Below are 26,476 nucleotides of genomic sequence, written 5' to 3'. Positions count from 1 at the left end.
TGTGATTTAAAAAACAAAAAAAAAAACAGCGTTTGGAGTTCTCACTGTGGCTCAGGGGGTTAAGAACCTGACATAGTGTCAGTGAAAATGCGGATTCAATCCCTGGCCTCACTCAGTGGGTTAAGGATCCGGTGTTGCTGCCAGCTGCAGCATAGGTCGCACATGCGGCTTGGATCCAGTGTTGCTGTGGCTGTGGTGTAGTCAGCAGCTACAGCTCTGATTGGATCCCTAGCCTGGGAACTTCCATATGCTGCAAGTACAGTCATAAGAAGAAAAAAAAAAAGTCAGTGTATACAAAATGGCAATGACTAAAACTTCAGGCTTCTAGAACAAGATATTAATAGAGCTGTCCTGTTTCATTTGGCCATATTCTAGAAAATATAATCGCATGACTTTTTCAGTTTGAAAGTTTGAGGCATGGTCTTAATGACTTTTTATAAAGCACTAAATCCTCTTTGTGTGCTGGGACCTTATGGCACAAGGTGTCATAGCTCCTCCCTCTAGGGGGCTGGGGCTTAAAAGACAGGATGGAGAGAGAGAGACAAAGAGGCAAATTAAAGAGGCTTTTGTGAGAAAAGCCCTCTAGATGCAGAAGGAAGGAGAGACTCACTCACGGAATGCAACTTCTGAGCCTCATCGGGCACTTGGTCCCTGGGGTTGGAGGCTGGGGATTCCGAAGGAGGCTTGAGTGTCCTTGGCTTGCTGTGGAGGGGCCGGCTGTGCTGGTAGTGATGGTTTCTCCCTCCCACCTCCCCTTCCCTCTCCCACCCCACCCAGGTCACCACCTATTTGCACAAGGACTACAACAACCTGTGGATCATCAAGAAACATAATACAAACTCAGGTAATGCAGTAGGGAATGGCTACTCTTATGTGATTACTTATTCTGAGCCCTCTTTATCATTTCGTATGCTTCCAAGAGAGTGGCACTGGGACGGGCTTTCCTGAGCACTCTTGGGCATCTTTACTGACCTCCTTTATCCTTTCAACAGCTATTTCCTGAGCCCGCTACATTCCAAGGCCTGTTGGCGCAGGGATAAGCAGTGAGCAAGACAGATAAGACCTTACTCTTGAGTGTTCTTTCTGAAGCCAGAGAGCAGGCCGAGGTCAGACTTCATCCAGAAGCGGTTACCTGGGCACATGCCAGGGGCATGCGGTGGCGGCTTGCATTTCTGATTTAGAGCCCACCAAGCCTTGCAGATGCCAGCTTACTGTGCAGCCCAGGTTGTCTTGATGTAATAGAGGGCTGCTGCCCATGGGTGGGTTCAGGACTGGGCCAGTCAGTTGGAGATCTGTGGGCCTGCCAGCCCCTGGACTTGTCTAGGTGGGTGCCTGGGACTGCTGTCCATGCCTGCGCATCTGCTTCTGACTGCCCTGGGTGAAGCTGCTCTGAAGCAGACCTGTTGGGTTCCAGGGGCTTTGTGACAAACTCTATGTCTGGATCTTCTGTTTTTTGGTCAGATAGTTACCTGCAGGCTGTGCCTTCTGCTGCAGCTGAGAACAAAACAGAGGGCATCTAGCCCTCAGCTCCTGAGCCCCTGCTGATTGTCCTATGCTGCAGGTGCTCTCTGCGATTCCTTGGCAAACACCACATGGCTGAGCCTGTCTTGAGTTAGCTGCTCCAGAGCCTTTGTGGGTTGGTGGGCGTCTGCTCAGCTAAATTCACCTCTGTTCCTTTCCCCACCTCCTCTATTGCCATGGTTTTTAGGTTAGAAATGTGGCCTACATGACTGCTGTCTTTGCATCCTATTCCTCAGTAATATGAATTAAAACACCATTCGGCAGGATCTATTTCTGTACTCTTATAATACTGGTATAGATTATGTTTTATTTTGATCCAAGAGGCCAAACATAAGTGGTCCATCACAATGAGGGGTTATGAGGCAAGACCAGCTTTCCTTCTAAAGCCATGCGGGCGCGGGCCAAATTTTTGACCTCTTTACTGATCTCATCTATCCTTTCAACAGACCATCTCTGTTCTGTATTTCTGTTGTGGCTTCCAGGTTAAGGTGCCTGCGTCTCACCAGGGCGTCTAAGGATTCCTGTGAAGGCAGATCGCTCTGGGCACCTTGGGAAGTGGGAACTATGCGGACTAGGGTCTTTGTGTTCTTGCTGGCTGTAAATGCCCCTGCTCACAAATGCATATGGAGTAAACCTTGCTTCCCCTTTACCTTACTTGATTTGTCACCTTGCTGGTTATGCTTTTTAAGAGACCTTAGAAGGCAGCGTAGGAATGGGCATTTCAGGAGCTGAGATTGAGAGCCAGTGATTGGTGCTGGGAGATTTGTCTTTCCTGACCTTGAGTGTTAGTAGCATCTTCTGCCTGAGACAGAGGTTTGCAAGGATCCTTCGGTATTGCTGTGATTACCGCCAATTCCCTTTCCATTGTCATCACTTTTTTAGACCCTGATTGGTCTTGACTTCTGGATGATACAGAAGTAGTTCTCTTCTTTCATCATGTACTTTGCCTCACATTTATCAAGTCTATTGCCAAATTTTACTGGCAAAATTTGCAGAGCTTAACATCTGATTTTTGAGGCGATCTGGGCAAATGGTCATTTGCATGAAATGGATATTTGGAAGGCTATATTTTTTACTGCTAAGAGGAAAACCTTATTATTTAGCTTCCCGGCTTAAAAATCCTCTAGTGGGGGCTTCAGTGCTTGTCAGATAAAGGCCTCATGGCCTCGCCTGGCCTACCCAGTCTGGCCCCACTTGTCTACACCCTCACCTGCTCCCAGTCTCCTCTCTGCCCCGCCGCCCTAACCATGTGAACTCATTTGCCATCGATCAAATGAGGTTTGCTCTTTCATACCTCTGTGCCTTCCCCTGACTCGTTCACCTGACAAAATGCTGCCTTCCCTTTAAGTGTCTTTACAAGCATTTCCCTGATCCTCAGAGGCAGTTAGGGGCCCTTTCTCTTTGGTCCCCTAGCACATGCCATGTGGTACTATAACTCCTTACCAGTAGGCCCTTGATGCATTCTAGCCTAACCAGTGGGTAATTTCAGACATCAGCGCTTCTTTCTTCTTGGCAGATCCCCTAGACCCTTCACTCCCAGTGGAGTTCGTAAGACACGGAGACATCATTCGACTAGAACACAAAGAGTACGTGAGTTTGCCATTTGGGATGAATGGGTGCTGTGGGCACCAGGAGAGGGAGTTCTTTTCAGCTGGAAATAAACAGAAGTCAAACGCGGAAGAAGCTTAGTAACTGGAACAAGGCTGCTATGCTAGACTAGGACAGCGATTGCTCTGCTGGTTTTGGCTTTGGGAAGCTTTGGACTTGGAAGGTACCTTTCACTTTCCCTTTTCCTAGGGGAAACAAGAAAAAAAAAAAGTGTGTGGCCCAAAGCTTCTTCTTTAGGGGCTGCCTTTAGAATTATATAGGGTCTGGTTCTGAATATGGCAAACTGGTTCATTTAACCAGTGTTCTCCCTGAAAATAACTCAAAATGCTAGAATAAAGTGAAAACGTCTTTTTTTTTTTTGTCTTTTTGCCTTTTCTAGGGCTGGTCCCATGGCATATGGAGGTTCCCAGGCTAGGGGTCTAATCAGAGCTCTAGCTGCCGGCCTACGCCAGAGCCGCAGCAGCTAGGGATTCGAGACGTGTCTGCCACCTACACCGCAGCAACGCCGGATCCTTAACCCACTGAGCAAGCCCAGGGATCGAACCCTCAACCTCATGGTTCCTAGTCGGCTTCGTTAACCACTGAGCCACGACGGGAACTCCGAAAACGTCTTTTGAAAAGCATGAACAGCTGACAGGATAGTAAAGACTTGCCAGGTCAAAGTCTCAATGAAAGTCCACTTCTGCCTTGATCCCATAGTCTTGAGTTTGCTCCTTGGCTTTTGACTGCCTGTTGAGAGAAGAAGTTTTAAAAGTCCAAGCTCTAGGATCACCAAAAATGGTAAATTAATGTGATCTTCCTCTTATATTTGTAATTTCAAAAAACTTAGGGTAGGATAAATCTGTCCTGGTATCCACCTATTTCCAGGGTGTGTTTGGGAGGGCAGGCTGGGGGTGAGGTTGGGGTGGGGTAGGCACTAAATCTGGTTCCTGAGAAGTTGTAATCAGCACTTGGTTTTCACATGGACTTGCAACTCAATTCATTCCACCTGAATGGTCTCAAAATCTTCAAGCCACGGATGTAAATGAACATGATCCTAGACGTGGAAATGTCTCCCAGGAGCCTGGCTAAAAGCAGGTGTTAATCCTCTTTTGGGAAAGACGTTGTTATCCATTTTGATAAATAGTTTTTCAGTGGCAGTGAGTAGTGCACAGAACAAAATAACTAAGCACACAAGGAAATAGGGCACCATGCGCAAGAATGAGCAGGAACAGGAGACAACAGAAGCAGCCCTGAGAACATTTCCTATGAATTGTCAGATATAGATGTTTTTAAAAAGCAGCGTTTATTTTCTATAAATGGAAAAGCTATGAGCAGTGGTTTTTTCCCCCTAGTCAGTAGGATTATGGATACTTAGAAATTTTATTATTATTAGATAAACATCTCATGAATAAATTAAGATGTATTAATTAGATTTTATTTTTGCAAATGTCCAGTATTTTAATAATGAACAGTGATTCCTTATCATGGGTCAATTAAGAATTATTACAAAAAGCACCAAATAAGTAAAATCCAAATTAAACCTTCCACTTCTCCTACGGATCCTTACTTTGTCACACTGGTGCTGGGCATAGAAAGAGTAAATGCACTGGAGGAGGCTCACCTTTCCCAGGCACAGGTACAGTACAGATTTTAATGTCCTTCTCCCTAAACCTGCCTCATAAGTCAGGCTAGCCTGCCTCATCCCCCGCCGAGGTGTTCAGTCATCCCCCGCCCCTCACCTGGGGCTGTGGGTGAATAAGAAGCCAAGCCCCTCTCTTGGCCTGCAGTCCAGCATTCCTCCCCTCTGCCCCTCCTGCTCTGGGCAGTCCTCCAATTCTCTGGATCTTTCTGGTGAGTAAAATGGGCAAGAAGTTCCTGATACGTTGAACTTAATAGCTGGGATTCTCATCCAAACAGATGGCTCGAAAATAAGAAACACTATACCTCTCTTTTCTTCAGGATAATGGCACTTCTCTCTGTTGATTTCAGGACTTCTCGGAACCTGCACAGTCACTATCATGAGGCCCCCCTGACCCGGAAGCACTATCAGGTCACTGGCTATGGCATAGTAAGTGAGCCACTCAGGTATGAGCAGGATGTAGGAGACTGTGGGGCCTGGCTCAGGGCCGTGCGGTGGAACCCCTCCTCCCCAGTGTTCTGGAATGGCCCTAGTGATTGGAGGCTGCACAGGGACTCTTTTTTAACATTTGGGAATTTTTGGCTAAGCTTGCTGTGGGAAAGGCAGCCTATGAAGTCTGTTTGTTTCCATCTCTTGCCTCCCATAATAACCATGCCATTTTTATGTTCTGACACTTCATAAACGTCAGATATGAATACTATTTGGGTCTCTTTTTAAAATCATATTGTACTTAGAAGCCATGGGCTCATAATATGACCCCAGATGATTATATAAGCTTATCCTGTGCCATTGCCCAGATTCCCGTTGGCTTGATTTTTAAGGATCCCTTCCCTGCTCTGCAATGTTGTCTCCATTGCTTTTGGAGTTTTATCGCCTGGGGGTGATGCAGTTAACAGTGGAAACTCTACCAGTACTTATATAGCTTGGGGAGCAATTTGAAAACAAAAACAACTAGTAGGAAACTAGATTTATGTATTTGGTCCATTCCCTTCCAAGGGCCTTGGTGCTTCAGTAAAGATTCCGGTTCCTGAAGGTGGAATTCCCAAGCCTCTTTCTGCTTGCTCATCCTACGTTATGCTAGAGCTAAGACTCGGAACTTCATCTTTTTCTGGTGGGAATCTCCCGAGGATAATTAGACACAACTGTCTTAATTTCCAAAATATGATATCTAGACCAGACATTTCTTAGATGAGCAAGCATCCATATGACCAAGATAATGGATACAAATGGCCCAAATCTCCTTCTGTTGGCTCACAGTGATATCTTGAGTTTGGCTTAAGGGCAAAAACATCTATTTAGAACTTAAGCTCTAGTCCTGTGAGGTGAAGAATTGGGCTTCAGGTTCCAGGAGTAAGCTTTTCCTGGCTGTAATAGCGAGTGGGGGCAATAGGGGTCACGTAGTCACTTTGGGTGTTTCTATGTTCCTCGTGTTCCCTTTCCCACCTCAGTCATTCAGGCCAGTTGGCCTTTGACCCTTGTAACAGGGTGGCGTCTGAAAAGGGTGGCCGTCTTCTTTTTCTGCTATGCCTGCTCTAAGGTCTCCTTACTTTCTTTGTATTTTTTTCTTGATTTATGTGGCAGAATGGGACAGGGGACTCCAATGACTTCTGGAGGATCGAGGTCGTAAACAGAAAATTTGGAAACCGCATCAAAGTGCTGAGGAGTCGAATTCGCCTCATCCATCTGGTCACAGGTTGTGTCCTGGGCTCCTCGGGGAAAGTCCTGCCCAAGTGGTGAGTCTCTGGCGTTCTGATGTCCCAGTAGCAGCTCTTGCTTTTCCTTTCGCACCACGAGGAGGGCATCCAAAATGTCCATTTCCCAGTGGCCCGTGTTCACCCTCGTGGCAGATGGAGGGAGAAAGGCCTCAGGAGTTGTGTGGAGCTCAGAGCTCCAGACTTTCTTCGGTGTCTTATGTGTTGCGATAAACATCTGGCTGTGATGCCTCTTTGGATCTGTATCTCTTTCTAAAGTGGGAATTTCGTTTGCTAGACCACTCCCAGGATAGTTGTGGAATGTAAGAGTGGACACTGAAGAAAGCATGGCCACTGGGATGGGAAGAGAGGGTGCCATGGATTTAAGAGCAGTGGGCAGTGTTTCTCTCTGGTGGGTTTCGGGTCTTCTGAGAGACATGTGTGACTGCTTTTCCCAGGGGCTGGGAGCAGCTGGAAGTCACCTGCACGCCATACCTAAAGGAAACCCTCAGCTCCGTCTGGAACGTGGAGGACCATATCAATCCCAAATGTGAGTGAGGTCACGTCCAGGGCTGGCTTGGAAGGGAAACCTTCATGAGTAACTCTTATCTTAGGAAAATAAACCTTTACAGAGTCTGCTGCCACTTTGTCTTATGGTTGCCATTTTTCCCCCCTTTTTTAAACCTAATCTCTTCATATGCATTGTCTAGATAGGTAGCTCCTTTTTCTCCCATCCACTTAAACTTCCCATGCTCCTTAACTCTTCTCCCTAAAGTGCCCAGCAGCCCCCTTCGGGGCCAGAGCTGGTTGTCTCTGGTCCTCTTCCTTGCCTCTGGCTGGATTCTCCCTGCCACCTATAATGCAGGTGCATCTGTCTTGCCTGCGTCTGGCCTCTTCTATCCCCTCTGTGGTCACCTCCCCACCCGAGAGGCTTAGAGCAGGCTGGTGCCTTCCCTTCATGCCCCCGTGGAGGGCTCCTCCCCTCCCCACCTCCAGCCTGTGCTTTTACAGAAAGCGAGGGCTGCAGCCCTTGATCTGATCCCATAGTTAAACTCCTAGGCTCCAATCCAGCACCTCCACGTCAGGGTCATCTTCAGCTCAGCGAGTCTTTGGATTCCTCACCTGTCCTCCCAAACTTCCTGCTTCTGCTTGATTTCTCCCCTTTATGCTTTCCATGTCCTTCTTTTTACCACCTAATTTAACCAACCAGCCAATTCACATACTTTGTTGAGTACGCCAGGGACCATGTGGGGCCCTCGGGTAAGCTGGTGAACGAGATAGGCTGGGTCCCTGTCCTCTCGGGGAGAGCAGCCCGAGGCAGCCCCGTCACAAAGGGTAACAGACTGAATGCGTGATCGAGAGTCCTCCCATCCCCTCAACACTCGGACTGCTCGTTAGCTTGCGTGAAGGCTTCCCTCAGCCCCAGGCAGCAGCGCAGATACCCTGGGCAGTGGTGAGGAGGGGACGTGTGAGAAGGTTTACTCCCCTGTCGCTTCTTTCTCTAGTGCCAAACATCAGCCTGGACGTGCTGCAGCCCAGTTTTCCTGAGATAATGCTGGAGTCCCACATGGTGATGATCCGGGTACTGTGGCCCCTTCCCACGTGGTGGCTTCTCTAAGGGCTCTTGGGCATCCATAAGTTTGGATCACAGATCAGTAACCGTGGAACAGACCCACTGCCCCCTTGTGGAGCGCTTTGAAAGTGTCTTCACTTAGGGCTTCCTGGGTCTTCAAAGGCCTTGGGTGCTGGTGGTGGTGACGGTGGGGATAATGATAAACACTCACATGGCTCTTATGTGCCAGGCCCTACTCTAAGCACCGCACACATGTTAACTCACTTCGTGCTCATGACAGTCCCACTGAGATTATTGGTCCCAGTTTACGGATGAGGGAATGGAGCACAGAGGTTAAGGAACTCACCCAGGTTCACGTGGCTAAGTGCGAGTGGCGGATCCAGCCTTCAGCGTCAGTGCTGGTTGCCACTACACGCCTCATCGGGATCCTCAGACGTGTTCCCGTGGCAGAGCTCCTGGCGATCGTGGTGCTCTTGGTTGAAAGTCATGAGACACTGATAGTTCATTCCATCACATGAAATCAGGATCACTTAGCAGGAATAGCTAATTTGCAGCACAGAAGTCCCAACCAAGAGCCCACTCATGTTCCCAGGCAGAAACAAACGGTTCAGGGGGCATGGCTGATTCTTTCTAAGGTTTTTAAGACCCTCTACTGTTAGTAGCTGACAGCTGACATCAAAGGTTTAAGAACAACCGAGAGAGGAAATCTTCAAATTGGGAAACTTCTACCCACGAGCGTACAATTTCCCTGTGAATTGGAGAAACCCTCCTGCAGTTTAGATGTTGAAAGGGAGACCTCTTTACTGCGGCTTCTGGAAAACCAGTGTTCTGCCGGAGTCACTGTCCCTCCCGCTGGGTTTGTGACTCTCGGCACGGTTACAGGCAGGTGTAGCAGTTGTTATTTTTCACCTGGTGAGCCACTGTCAGTTGGTCTTTCCTGGAAGTGATTATGTAAGCCGTTCTCAGTAAATACAGTTGACTTATCTCACCAGATTGAATTACAAATTCAAATTCTGTCATTTCTGTACCTTGGGAGGTGATGAGTTGACAGTAAGCAATCTCGGGGCCGCTTCTTCTCTGACTCTCTGCTTGTAGCTGTCACTCTGGGCTGATGACATAGCTCTTTGGAATATGTGCCTGTCAGTCAAAATCATTTCAGGTCTGGGAAGAATTTTAAGATTAAGTCTAAATAAATAATCTCACTTTTTCTTCCGTTGTTTAAGAGGGAGAGTTAAAGAAGAAGAGGGACATAAGGAACCTTTCTTAGTCAACTGATGTAGAGTCAGGATGGGGAGAGAGAGCAAAATAGTCCAGACTATGGAAGCTGCAGGGAACAGGGCTCCTGCTAGCCGAGTGGAGGGCCTAAGGCCTGGGAGGGAGAAGGCTGCCTTGCCGGCTGAGGTTAGCTGGAGCAAGCCCGCTAGGGGTGAAGCATGGAGAGCAATGTACAAATACCCGTGCCTATAATGGCTTCAGGTTTAGCCTTCCTTCCATTTCTTGGTTTACTGATGGAAGTAGATTTCCCGGGAGTTTAATGTGCAGGGTGCCCTCGGCTTGTTACAGCTCTCGCTGGAGTCCAGGTTTGGGACGGAGAGGTACTGGCTTGAAGGAATTGATTTTCTCTCAGCCGCTGGTGGTCTGGGCTCCAGAACGATTCGCTCTTCATCCCGAGGCCCTTCAGATGGTCATAGTGGTTCAGGGGCTGTGTGGCTGGCCTCTTTGGGTCCGATACCCGGTGGCACTTGTGTCCCTGGGGAAGCCACTCAGCCTGCAGACAATTCTCAGCCCCTCAAGGAGCTGGTTGGTAAGGCACTGGGTAGTAGGTCACTCAGCCAGACCTGGGTCTTTCTTGGGCCAGAGCAGTGACGTTGCATCCCAGAGGGTATTTGACAGTGTCTGGAGACATTTTGGGCTGGCATAATGGAGGAGTAGGGGTGCTTCTGGCATCACGTGAGTAGAGACCAGGGACGCCACACATCCCACATGGCAAGCCAGCCCACGCTGGAAACTTCCCCAGGCCCACGTGTCCTTAGGGCTGTGGTGGGGAAACGCTGACCTAACTCCGAGCGCCTCACTCCCCTCTCAGACTGAAATGCCTTCTCAGTCTGTCCTGATGACGAGACTGGCTCCAGTCCTGCTGGTCAGCATCCAGAATCCTGGTCCTTTTCCTTCTTGTTTTAGTAAAGATTTGCCATGACTTTGCCATGTACAGACGGTGGTTGTGTATTGGCTGCTGGATGATAGGGGCTGAGTCTGGGGCTTTCAGACTAAAATGTGCATTCTTATCCAGTGTGAGATGACTCCCAGCAGGTGAAATGTGTTCTTGGAGGGCAAAACCAAAAAACAATAGAACACCCAACTAAACTCTTAACTCTTTAATATATAAAGCAGAAGTTATCATATAGTATGTAAACAAATACACAGAATAGCTGTGGTATTAAAATGCAGTGGGGGGACTTATTATAGTGATGAAATGTTTTACAATATATACAAATATTAAATCGGAGTTCCTGTTGTGGCTCAGTGGTGAACGAATCCGACTAGGGACCATGAGGTTGTGGGTTCAATCCCTGGCCTTGCTCGGTGGGTTAGGGATCTGGCGTTGCGTGAGCTGTGGTGTGGCTTGGATCCTGCATTGCTATGGCTCTGGTGAAGGCCGGCAGCTGCAGCTCTGATTGGACCCCTAGCCTGGGAACCTCCATAGGCCTCAGGAAGAGGCCCTAGAAAAGGCAAAAAGACAAAAAAAAAAAAAAAAAAAAAAATTAAATCATTATGTTGTATACCTGAAACAAACATAATGTTATATGTCAATTATACCTCAATAAAAAATTCTTTTTAAAAATGCCATGTGGAGCTTGGGAGGGGGTTGTTTAGGAAAAGCTGTCTTAAAGGTTTAGGAGGGGTGAGCAATCATGAAAAAAAAAAAAAAGCTGAGAAAACACTAGGCTAAAGTAACTTTTTCAAAGCCCGAGAACTTAGAGTTTCTGCGTTTGTGTTTGACATCGGCCTTCCAAGGGAACCAGTGCCTGGATTTTAAATGCCCTCTGCATCCTCTCGATACCTTATCCTTGGCCTGGAAGATGGGCATATATTTTGCGCCCCGGGAGGCAAATCTCATGCCTCATTCTCTTTTAGGCAGAGAGGGTCTGGCGGCCTGTCTCTGCTGGGCCCTGGGGGCTGGCTTGCCGGGAGAAGTAAGGCAGGTGTAAGCAGGTGATTGACAGTGAGCACCCAATTCTTCCCTGCAAGCAGGGAGTGGGCGAGGAGAGGTGTTCTCCTGACAGTCGGCCGTATGTCAGCGACAGCCATCGCTCATGTCGAGGTCGGCTTCTAGAGCTCTGTTTTGACGAGCTTTTCTTTGCCACTTTCCTGCAGGGGAACAATGGCCTCAAACCCAAAGAAAATGAGTTCACGTCCAAACCCTGGCACTGGCCCATCAACTATCAGGTAGGGCCCGGGGCGAGGGCTCCTTCTGGGGAATGGAGAGGCTGCTGAGAGTTGGTGGAGGTGGGGTGCACCAGGATGAGGCTGCACCTGGCATGGGGTGGCCAGAGTCCTGGTCATTTTCTGCCCTGATTCAGACCCAGCCATCCCAGGAGGCTCACGGAGAACGTGCCCAATCCTAGCCTCCCGTCGTCTAGGCTCCCTTCCGTCCATGAAGAGTGGCCCTCCTTCCTCCCCCTGGAACTTGGGCGGCTGGGAGGAGCTGAGCTCTGGGCCAGCGGTGTGTTGTCCTCTGCCCCACAGGGCCTGCGCTTCTCAGGGATCAATGACACGGACTTCCGAGTATATCTGCTCGGCAACCCGGTGAGTGCCTCACCCACCCGGGACGGGCCCGGAGCTGGTCCGTGAGAGCTGCTGCTTTGTGTCACCCTCCCGTGCTCTCTTCCCTACAGGTGGTTTGGTGGCTGAATCTGCTAAGCATCGCCCTCTACCTCCTCTTGGGGAGCATCATTGCTGTGGCTATGCAGAGAGGGGCACAGCTGCCTGCCCAGGTGGAAGGTCAGGTCCCCGGGCTCTCTGGCCCCCCACCTAGCAGCCGGCAGGGTCACTGCCTTGGGAGGGCCCACCTGCTCATGGGCCATCCTTTGCCTGTCCCTTCCCTTCTTCCCTTCTCTTTTGCTTTTTAGAGCTTCCAGTCACCAAATGCCCAGTTCTGTGTTCGACAGCACATCCTCCAACAACACTGTAGGGATTTTTACCCCCATTTTATGGATTAGGAAACCAGGGCACACAGAGGTTAAGAAACATGTCCCAGTAAATGATAGAACTGAGGTTTGCACCCAGGCGACCTGAGTTCAGAGGCTTCACTTTTAAGCTCTACACTCTCTGCAGAGCTGCCCGCCTTTTCTCATCTGCTCCCTCCTGGGCATCCTCTGGTCAGGTAGACAGGACCCCCCAGGGCATGGTCTGTGGGTTCCCTATCCTAGTGCTGCTGCTGGTAACTTGAGCTGCCAGGCCTTGGATCACAGCATCTGAGGCATCCACACAGGCTCCTTCTGCCTCTGCAGTTCTGGGTCCAAACAGATGAAGTCCCAGACCACACCCTCCCCTACCTCCATCCTCACCTCTGCCCGCTCTTCTGCCCTGTCTGCTGCTGCTGAGACCTGTGTGGCAGCAAAGACGTGGGAGATGGAGCTGAAGCCCAAGCTGCCTCCTGCTGGTGTTTGGCACCGTGGCCGTGGGGGCCGAGGCCCCCCGGGCTGGGCAGCAGGCAGTTGCTCCTCTCTTCCGCCAGCTGCTGTTGGGTTATCCAGCTTGGTCCATACAGGGAAAGGAAGGCCCAGAAGGGGATGTGGCTTGTTCAAGTCACACAGTGAGGAGGGGGCAGAGCTGGAGTAGACCAGGCTCTCTGCCCTCCTCCCTGTGGGCTGACAGGGCTCTGCTGCTTGGGGCCCAGGGCTGTCCCAGGTCCTGCTGCGAGGAGGCGGGCAGCTCCTGTTTGGCTGGATGATCCATTACTTCCCGTTCTTCCTGATGGGCCGGATCCTCTACTTCCACCACTACTTCCCCGCCATGCTCTTCTCCTGCATGCTGACAGGTCAGCACTGCCCACCCGGACCTGGGCAAGGAGGGTGGGGAGGCGGGGGAGGAGGGGCACTGAGGGTGAAGCCCTGCTTCCTGGACCCGGACTGGGGTGGCTCCTGCTGCCTCTGACAGCAGGTGTCCTCTGACACACTGGTGCAAGGTTCCTTTTCCTTCCAACAGGCGTCCTGTGGGACACTCTCCTGCGGCTCTGTGCCTGGAGCCTGTCCTCCTTTGCCCTGGCCAGGGCCGTACATGCGCTGGGAATCCTGAGCCTGCTCCTGGGAATTGTCTACAGGTGGGCATCCCCTGCACCTTGCGTTGCTGCCCCCCAGCCCGGATTCTCAGCCTCAGTGCATTTTAGAATCCCTCGGGGGCTCTTGAAGCACACTGGTGCCCCAGCAGCAGGTTTCAAAGCTCCCCACGTGACCCTAAGGTACAGCCCGATGGGAGGAGCGTGGGCTAACTCCACATTCTGTCCTCTCGCCAGTGCCCCCAGCTTTTGGACCACTCTGGCCCCTGTGGGAGGGCCCCCCCCCTCTTTAGTCACATGGCTCCGCACTGGAACAGCTCTCAGTGGGGTGACGGAGTGGGTGGTAGAGAGGTGCGGGGAGTGTGGTGTGGCTCAGAATAACTGGAAGGGGGGTGTTGTTTGGCAAACTGCCCCCCTTCCCCACCTGCAGGCCTCACAGACCCGCTGCTGAGAATCACTGGCCTTTAGGGACCTGGGGGCAACGTAAAAGCCTGAACAGGGAATGGGGGGCCTGTGGCCTGAGAGCACTTTCACATTTTAACAGTCTGGGTCCAACAATCCATGACCAGACCGTGGACTCTTCTGGCTGCTGGGCTTCTAGGCATTAAGTCAGCCTCTGTTAAGCTCATAGACTGCCAGGGGCTCCTGTGGCGGATGCATGCAGATGGGGTGAAAGGGGTGGGTCCTACAGGTGGAGGGGGTCCCATGCCCTCCAGCAGGAGGAGCTGAATTTCAAAGATGTGTAGGGCCTCTTGCCTCTGCTGAGGTGCTGGGGTGCCAACTGCCTCCCTCCGGGTTTTCTCTCTCAGCTTCTACCTCTTCCACCCTCTCGCTTACGGGATGGTTGGTCCCCTAGCCGAGGACCCCCGAAGTCCGATGGCAGGACTCAGGTGGCTGGAATCATGGGACTTTTGAGGCCACTGCAAGGACTCCAGCCTGAGCCCAAGAACTTCCTTGGAACAACCAGCTGTGGAGCCAGTCCCTGGATCCTCCCAGCTGTGGGGAAAGCTGCCTGAGGAACCTGCGGTATTCTGCTGCCTGCCGGGACCACGCCCTGGGAACCCCTGGAATTGAACCCACCAGAGCCATGGGTTCCACCGCTGGGACTGGCTCAGCAACAGGCGACAACATCCCGCAGGCTCATTTCCCCGAGTGTGCAACATGAGGAAGCATGAGTGTGTGAGAGGATGAGTGTGCGTGTGAGGGTACGTGTGTCCGTATACTTGTGGAATATACACCATGACTGTGGACGGCTGAGTGTCATAAACGAAGAAATCATCCAGGGATATGGTAGTATTTTCTGGTATTATTTTCACACTGGATTTGTGGTTTTTTTGTCTTTTTAGGGCTGCACCCGAGGTATATACAGGTTCCAGGCTAGGGGTCAAATCAGAGCTGTAGCCGCTGGCCTACACCACAGCCACAGCAATGCAGAATCTGAGCCATGTCGGCCACCTACACCACAGCTCATGGCAACACCAGATCCTTAAACCCACGGAGTGAGATCAGGGATGGAACCTGCATCCTCATGGATGCTAGTCAGATTCATTTCCGCTGAGATACAGTAGGAACTCCTCGCACTGGATTTGGTTTGTAAGATTCATCAAAACTTCTCAGATCTCCGAGAAGGCTGCAAGCACAGAGCTCACCTTGGGATATCCCTGGGGGCAGAGCAGATGGGACTGTTGAGGCTGTGCTGCCCTCCTTCCCACAAATAAGCCCAAATGGCTGCGTGCCCCTGAGCCCCAGCGCCACCTCCCAGCTGCTTCCCCGCCTGGTTGCTTCTAGAAGTCTCCTTTGTGGCCTTAGGTGGCTAGACTTCTGCCCACAGTGTGCGCAAGGACCTGGGCCCCAGAGCCAGGCGGCGGAGAAGGCCCTGGCCGTGTTGGCCCTCCTGGGGCCTGAGTTCCTCGCTGTCTGGGAACGTCACACATGACATTGGTGGGAGGAATGGCCCCCTGTCCTTGGCTTTGCATGTTCTCAGGTCCCGTGAGCCACAGGCCATTTCTGCCCGTCCCTCTCCCTCTGTACCCAGCCTGGCTGTGAGAGGGTTGCACTGGGAGCCTTTGGGGCCCCTTTCCTGGCAGCCGCAGTGGATGCGCAGCAGAGTAGGGATGTGTGGTGCTGGGCTGGGGTCCTAGTGGGGCATCGGGGCATGGGCTCCTCTGGCCGGGCTGGGCTGCTGTTCCTGTCACTCACAAAGCACTCCCTGTTTTTAACTCTATGGTCCTCTCCAGCTGACACCCCCGCCCCACCCCGCTCCATTTCATTTTCTATCTCTGTGTCACTGTTTCACCAGTCTCTTTTCCCCAAAGACCCAGAGCCCCTAGAAATGCATCAGAGCTTCTACTCTTTACCACTTTGAAGCCCAAACAAGAAGCTCAGAGCTGTTCCTTTCAGTTCCGCCCCACAGGAAAGGGATAAAGAAAACCCTTGGGTCAGAACTGAACTAACCCAAGGCCAGCCCTTCAGCTTGCCTCTGTGCTCCTGGTGCATGACAAAATATTATTTTGTCTTAGAGGACTGTGATGCTTCAAGGTTTAATGATGAGTATCTGCCACACTCTGTCTTCCCTCCTCTGTAGCCCCCACCAACTCTGTCAGGGTCAGCGCTCTTTAGAGCATCTTTGCTAGGCGGTTGCCACGGAGACTGGAAATTGGTCCCAAGGACAGGCTGTGCTACCTACTGGGTGGTGGGGAGGGAAGCTTCTGGCCACACTTGCTCGCTTGCTCGGACGTTCAGACCAACCATCATTAATGTTAATAGAGGAAATGCAGCAACGTCAAGAGCAAGGCAGGTTCGTTAATTAGATCTGGGGCCTGATGACCTCCCTTTCTCAGTGCTGCAGCCCTTTTGACTTCCCCCAGCAGGAAGCACTGCCGGGTGCTGAGTCTGGGCTGCTTGCTTAATTGCATTTCTGCAAGGGAAGGAGAGCGGGGACGGACAGCCTCTGCTCCCCCATCTCCTCTCCACCCCCAGGCCCAGTTGGTTTCTTCCAGGCTGGGTGGGAGCAGCCACCTGGGTGGGCTCTCCTGGAGGTAGAATGCAGGAAGCTGTGCTTGGCTCTTAGCAGAGAACAGTGGCCCCACCATGACAGATGACAGCTGGGAGGTGGCTGATGTTCCTTTGCGCTTTCTTATTTTCTAATAGGAACCTGTTGGAAGGGGGTGTACCGAAGGAGCCAGAGGGGAGCCACTGAATGAGGGGAGGGGAGAGGAGAAAGCTCAGCCAGCTTCCCTCCCCGCCCCTCCCTTCTAATTTGCCCAGAGAAGTTTCCATTGTCTCTTCCACTTCCTTCCAACGATGGGAGAAGAACTGTCTGCCTACTCCCTCCTCTTCCTCCTTGACAGACTGGCAGACCTTTCTCTGGGGACAAGGCCATATGGGTTGATGGCCTCAGGTACTCAGGTTGTGGTGTTGGAAGATGCTGGGGGAGGGGCTGTCGGATGGGGCTCTGAGTATGGCCTCCGGTCCCCAGAAGCTGGCAGAATGTGACATGCCCTACAGACTTGCTGGCATAGGGGGACGTTTGTTAGTCCAGCCTCTAGCCAGCTAACAAATATTTTATATTAAAACAAAGTTTCCTCAGATAATCAGAGGCCATTTACTTTTGTAATAAATACCTCTTATTTTGAATGCCATGTTGTTCTTGTTGTACTTAATTGACTCTGACTTGACCTCTGGCCCCTAGAAAGAAGCATGTTTTGAGTGCAAGACCCATCCCATTGTGTCTGCAGTCTGAGGCCATTGCAATTCCAGCAGAGGTCCTGGGCTAGGCAGGTGAGCCTGATCACTGAGCCCTCTCCTGTATCAGGTCACTGGAGTAATGCTGGTTGTTATTTGATTTATTTAAACTTATTCCAAAATAAGTAGGAAACTGGACCTTATTTTTTTCTCTTTGAACCTCCTCACACAAGTATAGACAGGAATGAGAGAGTAACAGTTGTCCACTTCTGTGACAGCTGAGTGGCCCATCACAGGAGCAATGTCCATGGTGCTTACCAGAGGCCCCCAACCTGACAGGGGTCTTCTGTCACCAGGAGTCCTCTTAAGGGTCCCAAGGAGGTAAGAGCTGACGGATGTTGGACAGTAGCAGAGGAGGGAGAGGGGTCCACTCCGCAGTGAAGCTGGGCATCTTCCGAGCTGAATCCCTCTCCTCCTTGGGACCAAGAGTAGCTGGAGGTGGGAGGGGGGCATCCTGCAGATCCTCAGGAACGGACGTGCCCAGGAGAGGCAGGTTGGAAGAGGAACAAACACTTGACTGGCACAGCTTGGTTTACCAACTCCTGACACATCTGTGATGCTTAATCCTCATAAAGACCCAGTGAAGTCAATGCTGTTTGGTCCCCATTGTATCTATGAGAAATTGAGGAGTTCCCGTCGTGGCGCAGTGGTTAACGAATCCGACTAGGAACCATGAGGTTGCGGGTTCGGTCCCTGCCCTTGCTCAGTGGGTTAACGATCCAGCATTGCCGTGAGCTGTGGTGTAGGTTGCAGACGCGGCTTGGATCCCGCGTTGCTGTGGCTCTGGCGTAGGCCGGTGGCTACAGCTCCGATTCAACCCCTAGCCTGGGAACCTCCATATGCCGCAGGAGCGGCTCAAGAAATAGCAACAACAACAACAAAAAAGACAAAAGACAAAAAAAAAAAAAAAAAAAAAAAAAAAGAAATTGAATTACTTGCCTAAGGTGCCACAGTTATTAAATAGGACAGGTGCCAAGTCAGGCTTTTTCAGCTTTTCCAGCCTGGTCCCGGGACAACTTGGACCCTCTGGGGGAGGCCTGGACTCAGCGCTAAGCATGTTCCTTTGTACATTCTGCCCAACACAGCGACAACTCATTCAGGGCCCAGTGTATCCTGGTGCACACAGACCAGTGTTTTCTGGGAAGAAAAAAGCCCTGATTTGTAGCCTTTTCCAATTTCCATGGTGTAAATACTCCACTATGGCCTATTTCAGGCTACCAACCTGACGTCACTGAATGAGGAGCCAGAAAGATGCACACAACTGGCTCTTACAAGCCATCTTAGAGCCAGTTCTGACACACCTTTGACCCAGACCCAATGACCTTGGCTTGGTCTGAACTATGGATACAGCTCTTGGTCACAGTCCATTAAAGAGAGGGAGGCAGTGGAGCCTGGAGGCCTAGAGGAGGGGCCAGAGTCTGTCCCGAGGTCAAATCCTGGCCCCACCACTTATTAACTATGTGACCTTGAGCCAGGTATTTAACCTCTGGCCTCCATTTCCTCAACAGTAAAACAAAGGTATGATAAATAGGAACTACTTCATGGAGTTATCATGAGGGTGAAAAACCTTAGCAATGCAAAGTCCCTTGTATAGCATCTGGACATGGATGCCCCATAAATGCCAGCTCATTATTGTTGGTGATAAATTGGCCTTAGTGACAGCACTGGCTCTGGAGAGAGTCTTTGAACCCTCTCTCCATTACAGCCTCCTGCCCAAGTATCAGGCAGATGCCAGGGAGGGGAGCCCCTGGGACTTTTCCTAGCCCCTCAAGTGTGGAGTGGTACCCCTGTCTCCTGGTTGGGATACATACCCTGACCGTGGAGACCCAGCCAGGGTCTTGGGCCTTTCGCTAAGGGAAGCGGAGGTTAGAGTGCAATTAGCTCTCTCCTCCTGCTTCCTCCCGGCTCTAGAAAGGTGGAGCAAGTGCTGGCTCCACCACTTACTAGCCATGGCCATCAGCTCGTTAACTTACCAGATTCAGACCCTCCCCAAAGGAGAAAATGGACAAGACGTGTCCCCAGAGTAGACCATTGCCAGGAAGCACAAACTGAGTGGAGCGGGAAGACTTAGATGAGCTGGATGGTCTACACGGAGCACTGGACATCTGGGTACTGACAGGTCAGTCTCCAGAGGCTTTTGGCCTTCTCCTGTCACCTGCTCACCTGACCGCAGGGCCGTGGGATGCCGGCCTGGGAGTCTGATCCCTGGTCGCCCAGCTTTCTCCTTCAGCCCCCAGCCCGATTGTGCTCTTGCTCAGTCTCCTGGACTCCTAGAGACAAGTCAGGCTGCCTTACAGCCTTGCTCCCCTGTTCGGCCCAAAGGCAGCAACGATGGTGGCAGGGGTGGGGTGGGGCTGGGGGCCAGGAGACGAGAGGAACAAGACGTGCTCCTGGGAGAGGGAGAGCAGTGAGATGGTGTCACTGGGCTTGGCTGGGAGCAGGAAAGAAGAGTTCTGAGGCCCTTAGTCCTGATTCAGGGCCAGGAGAAGTTCTAGAATGTAAGGATTCAACCCTCCAAGCCTAGCACAGGGATTGGGCATGCAGCCTTGCTTGTTCATCACCCATGGCCCCGGCACACCCACCTTGACCCCGTGGACCAAAGGAGGTGGGCCGAGAGGCTTCCGGAGACTTTGCTACCCAACTGCCTTACTGTACAGCTGAGGAAACTGAAAAAGAGAGGAAATGGGGCTGGCGGCGTGACATGATGCAAGGTAAATGAGGGCCCGGGTTTTGAAGAGCAAAACCCGGGCTCTCAGAACTGGGCTGGGCCTGGGAACTTTCATGCTTGAAAGAGAAAGGTTTAGGTCTGATTGACAGGTGACCAATGGCACATAGGAGATTCTGTTATCCGAACTTCAAATCAAGAAATAAATAGTATTTCTATTTAAGCTTTTACAAAAGTCTATTAAAAATTGCCAAACAGTAGAATGTTCTAACTCCCTTAATGTCCAGGGAGTGGAATGCTCACAGCTGCTGCACCCAAGCAGAGCTGGGGCTAGAACTGCAGTTGACAGATTTCTAAAGATGAAGTCTCAAGAAAATCCAGGCCTGGCGTTCCCGTCATGGCACAGTGGTTAACGAATCCGACTAAGAACCATTAGGTTGCAGGTTCGATCCCTGGCCTGCTCAGTGGGTTAAGGATCTGGTGTTGCTGTGAGCTGGGTATAGGTTGCAGACTCTGCTCGGATCCTGAGTTGCTGTGGCTCTGGCGTAGGCTGGAGGCTACAGCTCTGATTAGACCCTTAGCCTGGGAACCTCCATATGCCGCGGGAGTGGCCCTAGAAAAGGCAAAAGACAAAAAAAAAAAAAAGAAAAGAAAAGAAAAGAAAAAGAAAATCCTGGCCTGGCTGGCAGTGGCTGTGGTCTTGGTCCTGACCCTAAAACTGAGAGCCCTGGCGGCCCTGGAATGTCACAGGACCCAGAGGTAGGGCAGACCTCTTCCCGCCCTTCTCAGCCTTGTCACACAGGTGGGCGCCAGGCATTCTCCGGCCTCATCTCGGGCCAGCTAGAAGGAGACCCTGTGCCAAAGGGTCAAATGCCTCCAGGCAGTGTTTGAGTGAGGCTCTTGGAGAGATGGCTCTGCCAGAGCCTACCTAAGGCGACCAAGTCAGCTCGGTGCCCTAACTAGTAAGTGGTAATATTGTCACCAGTTTCCAGATGAGGTCCCAAGAGGCTCGACGATTTCTGCGAAGCTCTGAAACCGTGTCTTTTCCCATGCCACCGGCTGTCCCCAGCCAGAGCCCGTTGCCCAGAGATGAGCCTCCTTGCGGACGGGAGGGGGGCGGGGGCCGCGGTTGCTTTAAAGCGCCCCAGCCCGGGCGGCGCGGGGCGGGGCGCTGTCTGAGCCGCGGGGCGCCGGGCGCAGCGGCCGGAGCGGGGTCCCCGGAAGCGCCAGCAGGCCGGGCGGGCGGGGGCGCCTCCACCTGGGCGGGGAAGGAGCCGTTGCCGGACCCCGCCTGGCCCAGGCGCAGGGGCTGTAGGGGGTGCCGAGTGCCCGCGTCGCCCCGGTGATGGCGCGGCACGTGCGGTGACGGTGCCTGCGCCTCGAGGGTCCCTGCCTTGCGCCCCGCGTCCCCGGGTGAGCATGGAGCGCCCGGAGCATGAGCTGATCCGGCAGAGCTGGCGGGCGGTGAGCCGCAGCCCGCTGGAGCACGGCACCGTGCTCTTCGCCAGGTGAGGGCAGCCCAAGCGACCCCGGGGGTGCGGGTGGCGGGGTGCCTCTCCAGGAATGGGTTCGAGGCGGCCGAGCCGGCGCCAGAGGAAGGAAACTGGCTCGCTGGGGCGCCTCCAGATGTGCGCCAAAGGATGGGGGCACGGCGACGGCTGGCGCAGCCCCTCCTGTCCTTCCCCGGTGGTGTCGCGTCTTGCAAGCCAGGGCCGTACACCCTGCTGCTAACCGGGCTCTCTGGGTGCCCTCCAGGGTCCGCTCCGGCGGATCTCCTTACTCGCAGGCCAGCACAGGCCCGCCCCGCGCTGCGCCGCCTCCCAGGCCCTGTGCCTTCTGAGTATTCTTCTTCATTTCTTGGTTGGTGACTGCAGGGGTGCCCACCACTGCTGGTACGGGGAGACTGGGGTGTCCGGAGGGCCTGGGTGGGGAGGGTGTAATGGGTGTCTGGCCGGCAGGGCACGACCTCTGGGCCCTAGGAGTAGGCACTCCAGTAACCAACAGAAGGATAAACCTTTCTGTGGAAAGGACCAAGCCAGGCCCAGAGACTAGCCAGGGGAGGAATGATAGATGCCCAGTTCTCACCACTGGAGAGAGGGTAAGGAGGTGTGTAGACCCCAAAGGGAAAGGGGAGGCCAGTCTTCAACCTCAGCTTGAGGGTGTCTGGGGCGCGGGCGATCAAAGATGCAATTTTCTCTTGCTGCGGGTTTTTAGGAGCCTTGGCTCCCTAAGCCAGCCCAGAACTTCTGAAGAGCCTTTTGCAAAACCTCCCCATGAACAAAAAGGGAATAACTTTGCAGAATCCAAATGGCCCTCCCACATGTGGCCAAGAGCGTCTGCTTGTGCCTCCCAGCTTTCCCCAAACCCATTATTTTCTCAGGCATCCTCTGTGGCTCTGCCACTCCCAAGCTGTGTGACTTTAGGCAAGTTACTTAACCTCTCTGGGCTTCTGTTTCTTCCTTTACAAAATAAGGATAGCAATTACACCCACTGCTTAGGATCGTGAGGAATACACGAGTTAACCATATGTAAAGTGGTTAAGTCAGGAAGTATAGGTGTTCGGAATATTATTATTATCACTGGCTCAACCCCCCTCGGACATGATGAGATTGGGAGGTTTTGACCCAAGAACGGAAGAGGAGGAAAGAAGGGAAGGGGGCGTGGTGGTGGAAAGAGAGAAAGGCTTTCTCTTTCCTACTGCACACACAAGGCTTCCTATTTGAGGACCCCTTCCTGTCCCAGTCCACACCCCTCAACGGTTTATGGAGGGCCTACTCTATGCCAGGTCCTAGGAGAGGCCTGGGGACACGTCGTTTTTTCCAGGATGCTCCTTCCAGGATGCATAAGAGGTGAGAAAGGGGCACGGGCAAACCTGGCAAAGGGGTGCGTGCCAGGTTGAAGGGTGTGCTGTAGTTTACAGCCAAGGCGGTGCCACCCTCTCCTGCTGCTGGGCAGCCAGGGCTGGTGGAGCCAGTAGGGCAACACCCCAGGGCTGACACCAGACCTCCCCCCCACAGGCTGTTTGACCTGGAGCCGGACCTGCTGCCCCTCTTCCAGTACAACTGCCGCCAGTTCTCCAGCCCGGAGGACTGCCTCTCCTCCCCCGAGTTCCTGGACCACATCAGGAAGGTGAGGGGCAGAGGGAGTGCCTTCCTGGGAGAGAAGGGGCTTGGAATCGGGAGAATTACTTGCGATTCTTGTCCCAGGCCTGGTCTTACCCCCGTTTCTGCCCCCTACCCTCAATCCCCTGCCACCGCTGCTGCCCCAGCTCCCTTTCGCTGGGGCATCCGCCCCTTTCCCTCTGTGCTGAGATGGGCGGGGTCTCAGGCACGTGGGTCAGGCTTTTCCCCCACCCTGTGCTCCGCCAGCTGCTCACAGCTCTGCCCTTTGCCCTTGGCCTTGTCCCCTGGCTCCTGTAGTTGGTGTTGGCTCTGATCCATCAGGGACCATCTGCCTGTGGAAACCAAACTGGGGTTTTCTTAGAGACTGGCGACACTCACAGGGCCTCAGTGTCCCCTCGTCCCAGGAGGACAACACTGTCGTGCAGGTGTGTTTAGGGCTTTGAGCCCCTCAGAGGAGAGGGGCTTCCTTCACAGTGCAACACTAGTAATTTGGCCACCACATGTTGAGCGCCTACTGTGTACAGGCTGCTTTCTGTCCTGGAAAACTGAGGGTCCTCTCTTCCTTCTGGTTGGGACCCCCAGATTCTGGACTGTGAGTGGGGGCAGGGCTGGGGAGTTGCTCTGGTCTGTTTCACTGTTACCTCGGCCTTGGCAGGTGATGCTTGTGATTGATGCTGCAGTGACTAACGTGGAGGACCTGTCCTCGCTGGAGGAGTACCTTGCCGGCCTGGGCAGGAAGCACCGGGCAGTGGGTGTGAAGCTCAGCTCCTTCTCGGTGGGTAAAGGGGCTCTTCCTGTCTCCGGAGCTCCTGGCTTGAGGCCACCACTCTCTCCCAGGCCTCCGCATCTACCTGTTTACCCTCCCCACTCCCATACCTTTAAATGACAGGGGCTGGGGCCTGTATGGTCACAGTGCCTGGGGCCTGCATGGTCACAGTGCCTGCTGTGTGACCCTGGCACTGCCCTGACCTCTCTGAGCCTCCACTTTTTCTTCTCTAGTATGATTTCTCTTAGAACCACAGAAAGTGAAGGAGCCTTTGGGATTCGCTAGTCTGCTCAGTTTTATATTGTTGTGGATAAAACCATCCCAGAACAAACTGGCTCAAAACAATGATTCCTGGTTTCTCTGGGCTCAGTCGAGCAGTTCTTCTGTTCCACGTGGTATGGCTGGAGTCGTGTGTGTACTGCCTTCGGCTGGGAGCTCAGCTGGGGTTGGAATGTCCCCGCCAGCCTGTCATCCTTTGGGATCTCTCTCCCCGTGGTCTCTCCCTTCCCAGTAGTCTAGCTGAGCTTACTTGCAGAGTGGCAGCTGGGTTCCAAGAGGGAGTTTTCCAGGAGGACCAGCCAGCTGCTGCTTGTATCACTCTTGCTAATGTCCCACTGGCCAAAGCCAGGCACATAGATGAGCCCAGAGTCAAGGCAGAGGGGCCCCAGACCAGGGCATAAATCCTTGAGAAGTGGTGCACTGGGGATCGCTGGCCTGACAGCCTACCACACAGTCCAGTCAGCTCGCCCGACGGTAAGCACCTTGAGCAGGGGACTGAGTCCGCCTTGTTCTCTCCATCCCCAGCACTAGCACAAGGTCTGCTGTTTAGTGCATGGTCACTACGTATTTGTGGAATAAACTGTATTTTATAATTAATAATAAAAACGAGAGCCATTATTATTGTTGAAGACATTATACACAATCACCATTGTCTCTCTCTCTTTTTTATAATTTTCTTTTTAGGGTCCTCCCCCCAGCATATGGAGGTTCCCAGGCTAGGGATCGAATCAGAGCTACAGCTTTCTGGCCTACACCACAGCTCACGCCAATACCAGATCCTTAACCCACTAGGCGAGACCAGGGATCAAACCCTCAACCTCATGGTTCCTAGTCGGATTCGTTTCTGCTGCGCCACCACGGGCACACCTGAAGACTTATTATGTATTGATGCTGTACTAAGAGCTTTTCAGATGATTTGATTTAATCACCCCCAACAATCTGTTGAGTTAGAAGTTTTACTTTCCCTTTTTTACTGAGGCTCAGAAAGGTTAGTTAATTTGCTCAGGGTCACACAGCTCCTAAGTAGTAGAGTCAGAAAGTGAATTCAGGTCCGTCAGGGTTGCAGAGCTTGGACTTGGAACATCATGACTGCTGCCTTGCAGAGGAGGTAACAGGCCTGGGGGCAATGACTTCGCTTTTAGCTTTGTCTGAGCTCAGGGTCCCTCATAACCACCCCATGGCCCCTCTCACAGGGTGGTTGTGAGGCTGGGGAGTGGAGTGCAATGCTTTGTTCACTTTAAAGCCTCACCTTTAAGGGGTACCCAAGGATTGGGGCAGAATCCTGCTCAGAAAGCATGGCCCCGTACAGGACAGAAGAAAAGGCCAGTCCCCGCCACCAGTTTTTCCACTCGTGGAAGGGGCTGTGCCTTCCTGCATTGGGAATGACAGTGCCCCTTGCCTCTGCAGGCGGTGGGTGAGTCCCTGCTGTACATGCTGGAGAAGTGCCTCGGCCCCACCTTCACACCAGCCACACGGGCCGCCTGGAGCCAGCTCTACGGGGCCGTGGTACAGGCCATGAGTCGGGGCTGGAATGGCGAGTAAGAGGAGGCCCTGCCCAGCAGCCTCCCCGGGGAGGCCCCTGACTGTCTGTGTCTGTCTGTTGGTCTGTGTCTGTTGTAGCTGGCTCCCCTAGGCCTCCCTGCATCGTGGTCCTTGTCCCCTTGGCCGCACCAGAGAGGCGATGAGCAGGCCTGGGCCTCAGTCCCGCTCACCCCCACCTGCAGACAGGATGGCTCTTCCTTTAGAAAGGAGCTGCTGGATTTCCTTGAATTTCCCATCGCTTCCTCCCTGCTGGCTTTCTTTCCCCTCTGGCTCCCCTCTTCAGCCAGAAGGAGGAGCGGCAGTGTTTTGGTGGCAGAGATGGCATGGGCCCCAGGAGGTTCAGGGCTTTGAGAGAATGGGCTCTTCTGTCACCCTCCCTTCCCAGGTGAGCCTGGGCCAAGGCCAGGGAGCGGGGCACCTGTGCTTCGGGCGCCTTCCCAGCCGGCCTGCCTTCAGTGCTCCTTCTCTCCTAGGGGCCTTTGCTTTCCACAAGGAAAGAGACAGGACAGCTTCAGCCTTCACCGTGGAATCACAGGCAGTGGGGGCAGGTGACCAGGAGACCTGCTGAGGAAGGGAGAGGTGACCTGGCTCTGTGATCTGGGTCTCCGGGGCCCACTCAGATGCCACCCGACAGAGCAGTGTTTTTTTTGGTAATGTCCTGCGGAAGCTCCCCTATTATTGCTCTGTAGGAACCAGTTAGCCAGCCGGGCTGGGGCAGGGCAGCTGATGGGCAAGAAAGGAGGGGGCTGCATTCCAGAGAGACCCGAGTCCCCGTGGCTCGTCCTCACCCCTGACCCCAGCGGCCCCTGAGTCTTTTTGTCCCCCAATCCTTTCTGCCTCTGCCCCCAGGGACTGTAGGCCCGCAGCTCCCATATTTAATACCTGCTGTGTGCCTGCCTTAGCTGGGTGGATAGAAGAGAAAGCAGCAGGAGAGGCCCCCTACCCTCACCCTGAGCTGTCTCTCGTTTTATCTTTTGCTGTGTGCTGTGGTTGTATAAACTTTTATGAGGAATAAACCTGTTCCACATGCCTCTCTGACCCTCTGGGACTGGTCTTTTCTTGGGTA

The 26,476-nt window shown here is 52.8% G+C and overlaps 2 protein-coding genes across 4 annotated transcripts in view; both read left to right on the top strand.

The window, feature by feature from the left end:
- The window catches only part of POMT2 (protein O-mannosyltransferase 2), a 41,714-nt gene extending 24,781 nt beyond the window's left edge, over window positions 1-16,933 (top strand). For 2 of the 3 annotated variants that reach the window (XM_005656436.3, XM_021099549.1), the window contains 12 exons: window positions 778-844; window positions 3,038-3,107; window positions 5,101-5,179; window positions 6,332-6,483; window positions 6,900-6,991; window positions 7,947-8,023; window positions 11,390-11,461; window positions 11,762-11,821; window positions 11,911-12,016; window positions 12,915-13,055; window positions 13,223-13,337; window positions 14,102-14,609. In XM_005656436.3, coding sequence (XP_005656493.2) covers window positions 778-844; window positions 3,038-3,107; window positions 5,101-5,179; window positions 6,332-6,483; window positions 6,900-6,991; window positions 7,947-8,023; window positions 11,390-11,461; window positions 11,762-11,821; window positions 11,911-12,016; window positions 12,915-13,055; window positions 13,223-13,337; window positions 14,102-14,207 — 1,137 coding nt within the window. In that variant the 3' untranslated portion in view covers window positions 14,208-14,609. Of the gene's footprint in view, window positions 1-777; window positions 845-3,037; window positions 3,108-5,100; window positions 5,180-6,331; window positions 6,484-6,899; window positions 6,992-7,946; window positions 8,024-11,389; window positions 11,462-11,761; window positions 11,822-11,910; window positions 12,017-12,914; window positions 13,056-13,222; window positions 13,338-14,101 lie in introns of all 3 variants that reach the window. The other variant, XM_001926162.6, reaches the window with a different exon arrangement.
- Window positions 21,121-25,410, top strand: NGB (neuroglobin). Its single transcript, NM_001001647.1, is given in 4 exon segments — window positions 21,121-21,209; window positions 22,719-22,830; window positions 23,479-23,598; window positions 25,276-25,410. Coding segments are annotated over 4 exon segments (456 nt in total).

The sequence above is a fragment of the Sus scrofa genome, chromosome 7, assembly GCF_000003025.6.
Source record: "Sus scrofa isolate TJ Tabasco breed Duroc chromosome 7, Sscrofa11.1, whole genome shotgun sequence".
Taxonomy (NCBI): Eukaryota; Metazoa; Chordata; class Mammalia; order Artiodactyla; family Suidae; genus Sus; species Sus scrofa.
The sequence above is the reverse complement of the archived record's forward strand: the minus strand, read 5'-3'. Positions and strand labels throughout refer to the sequence as shown.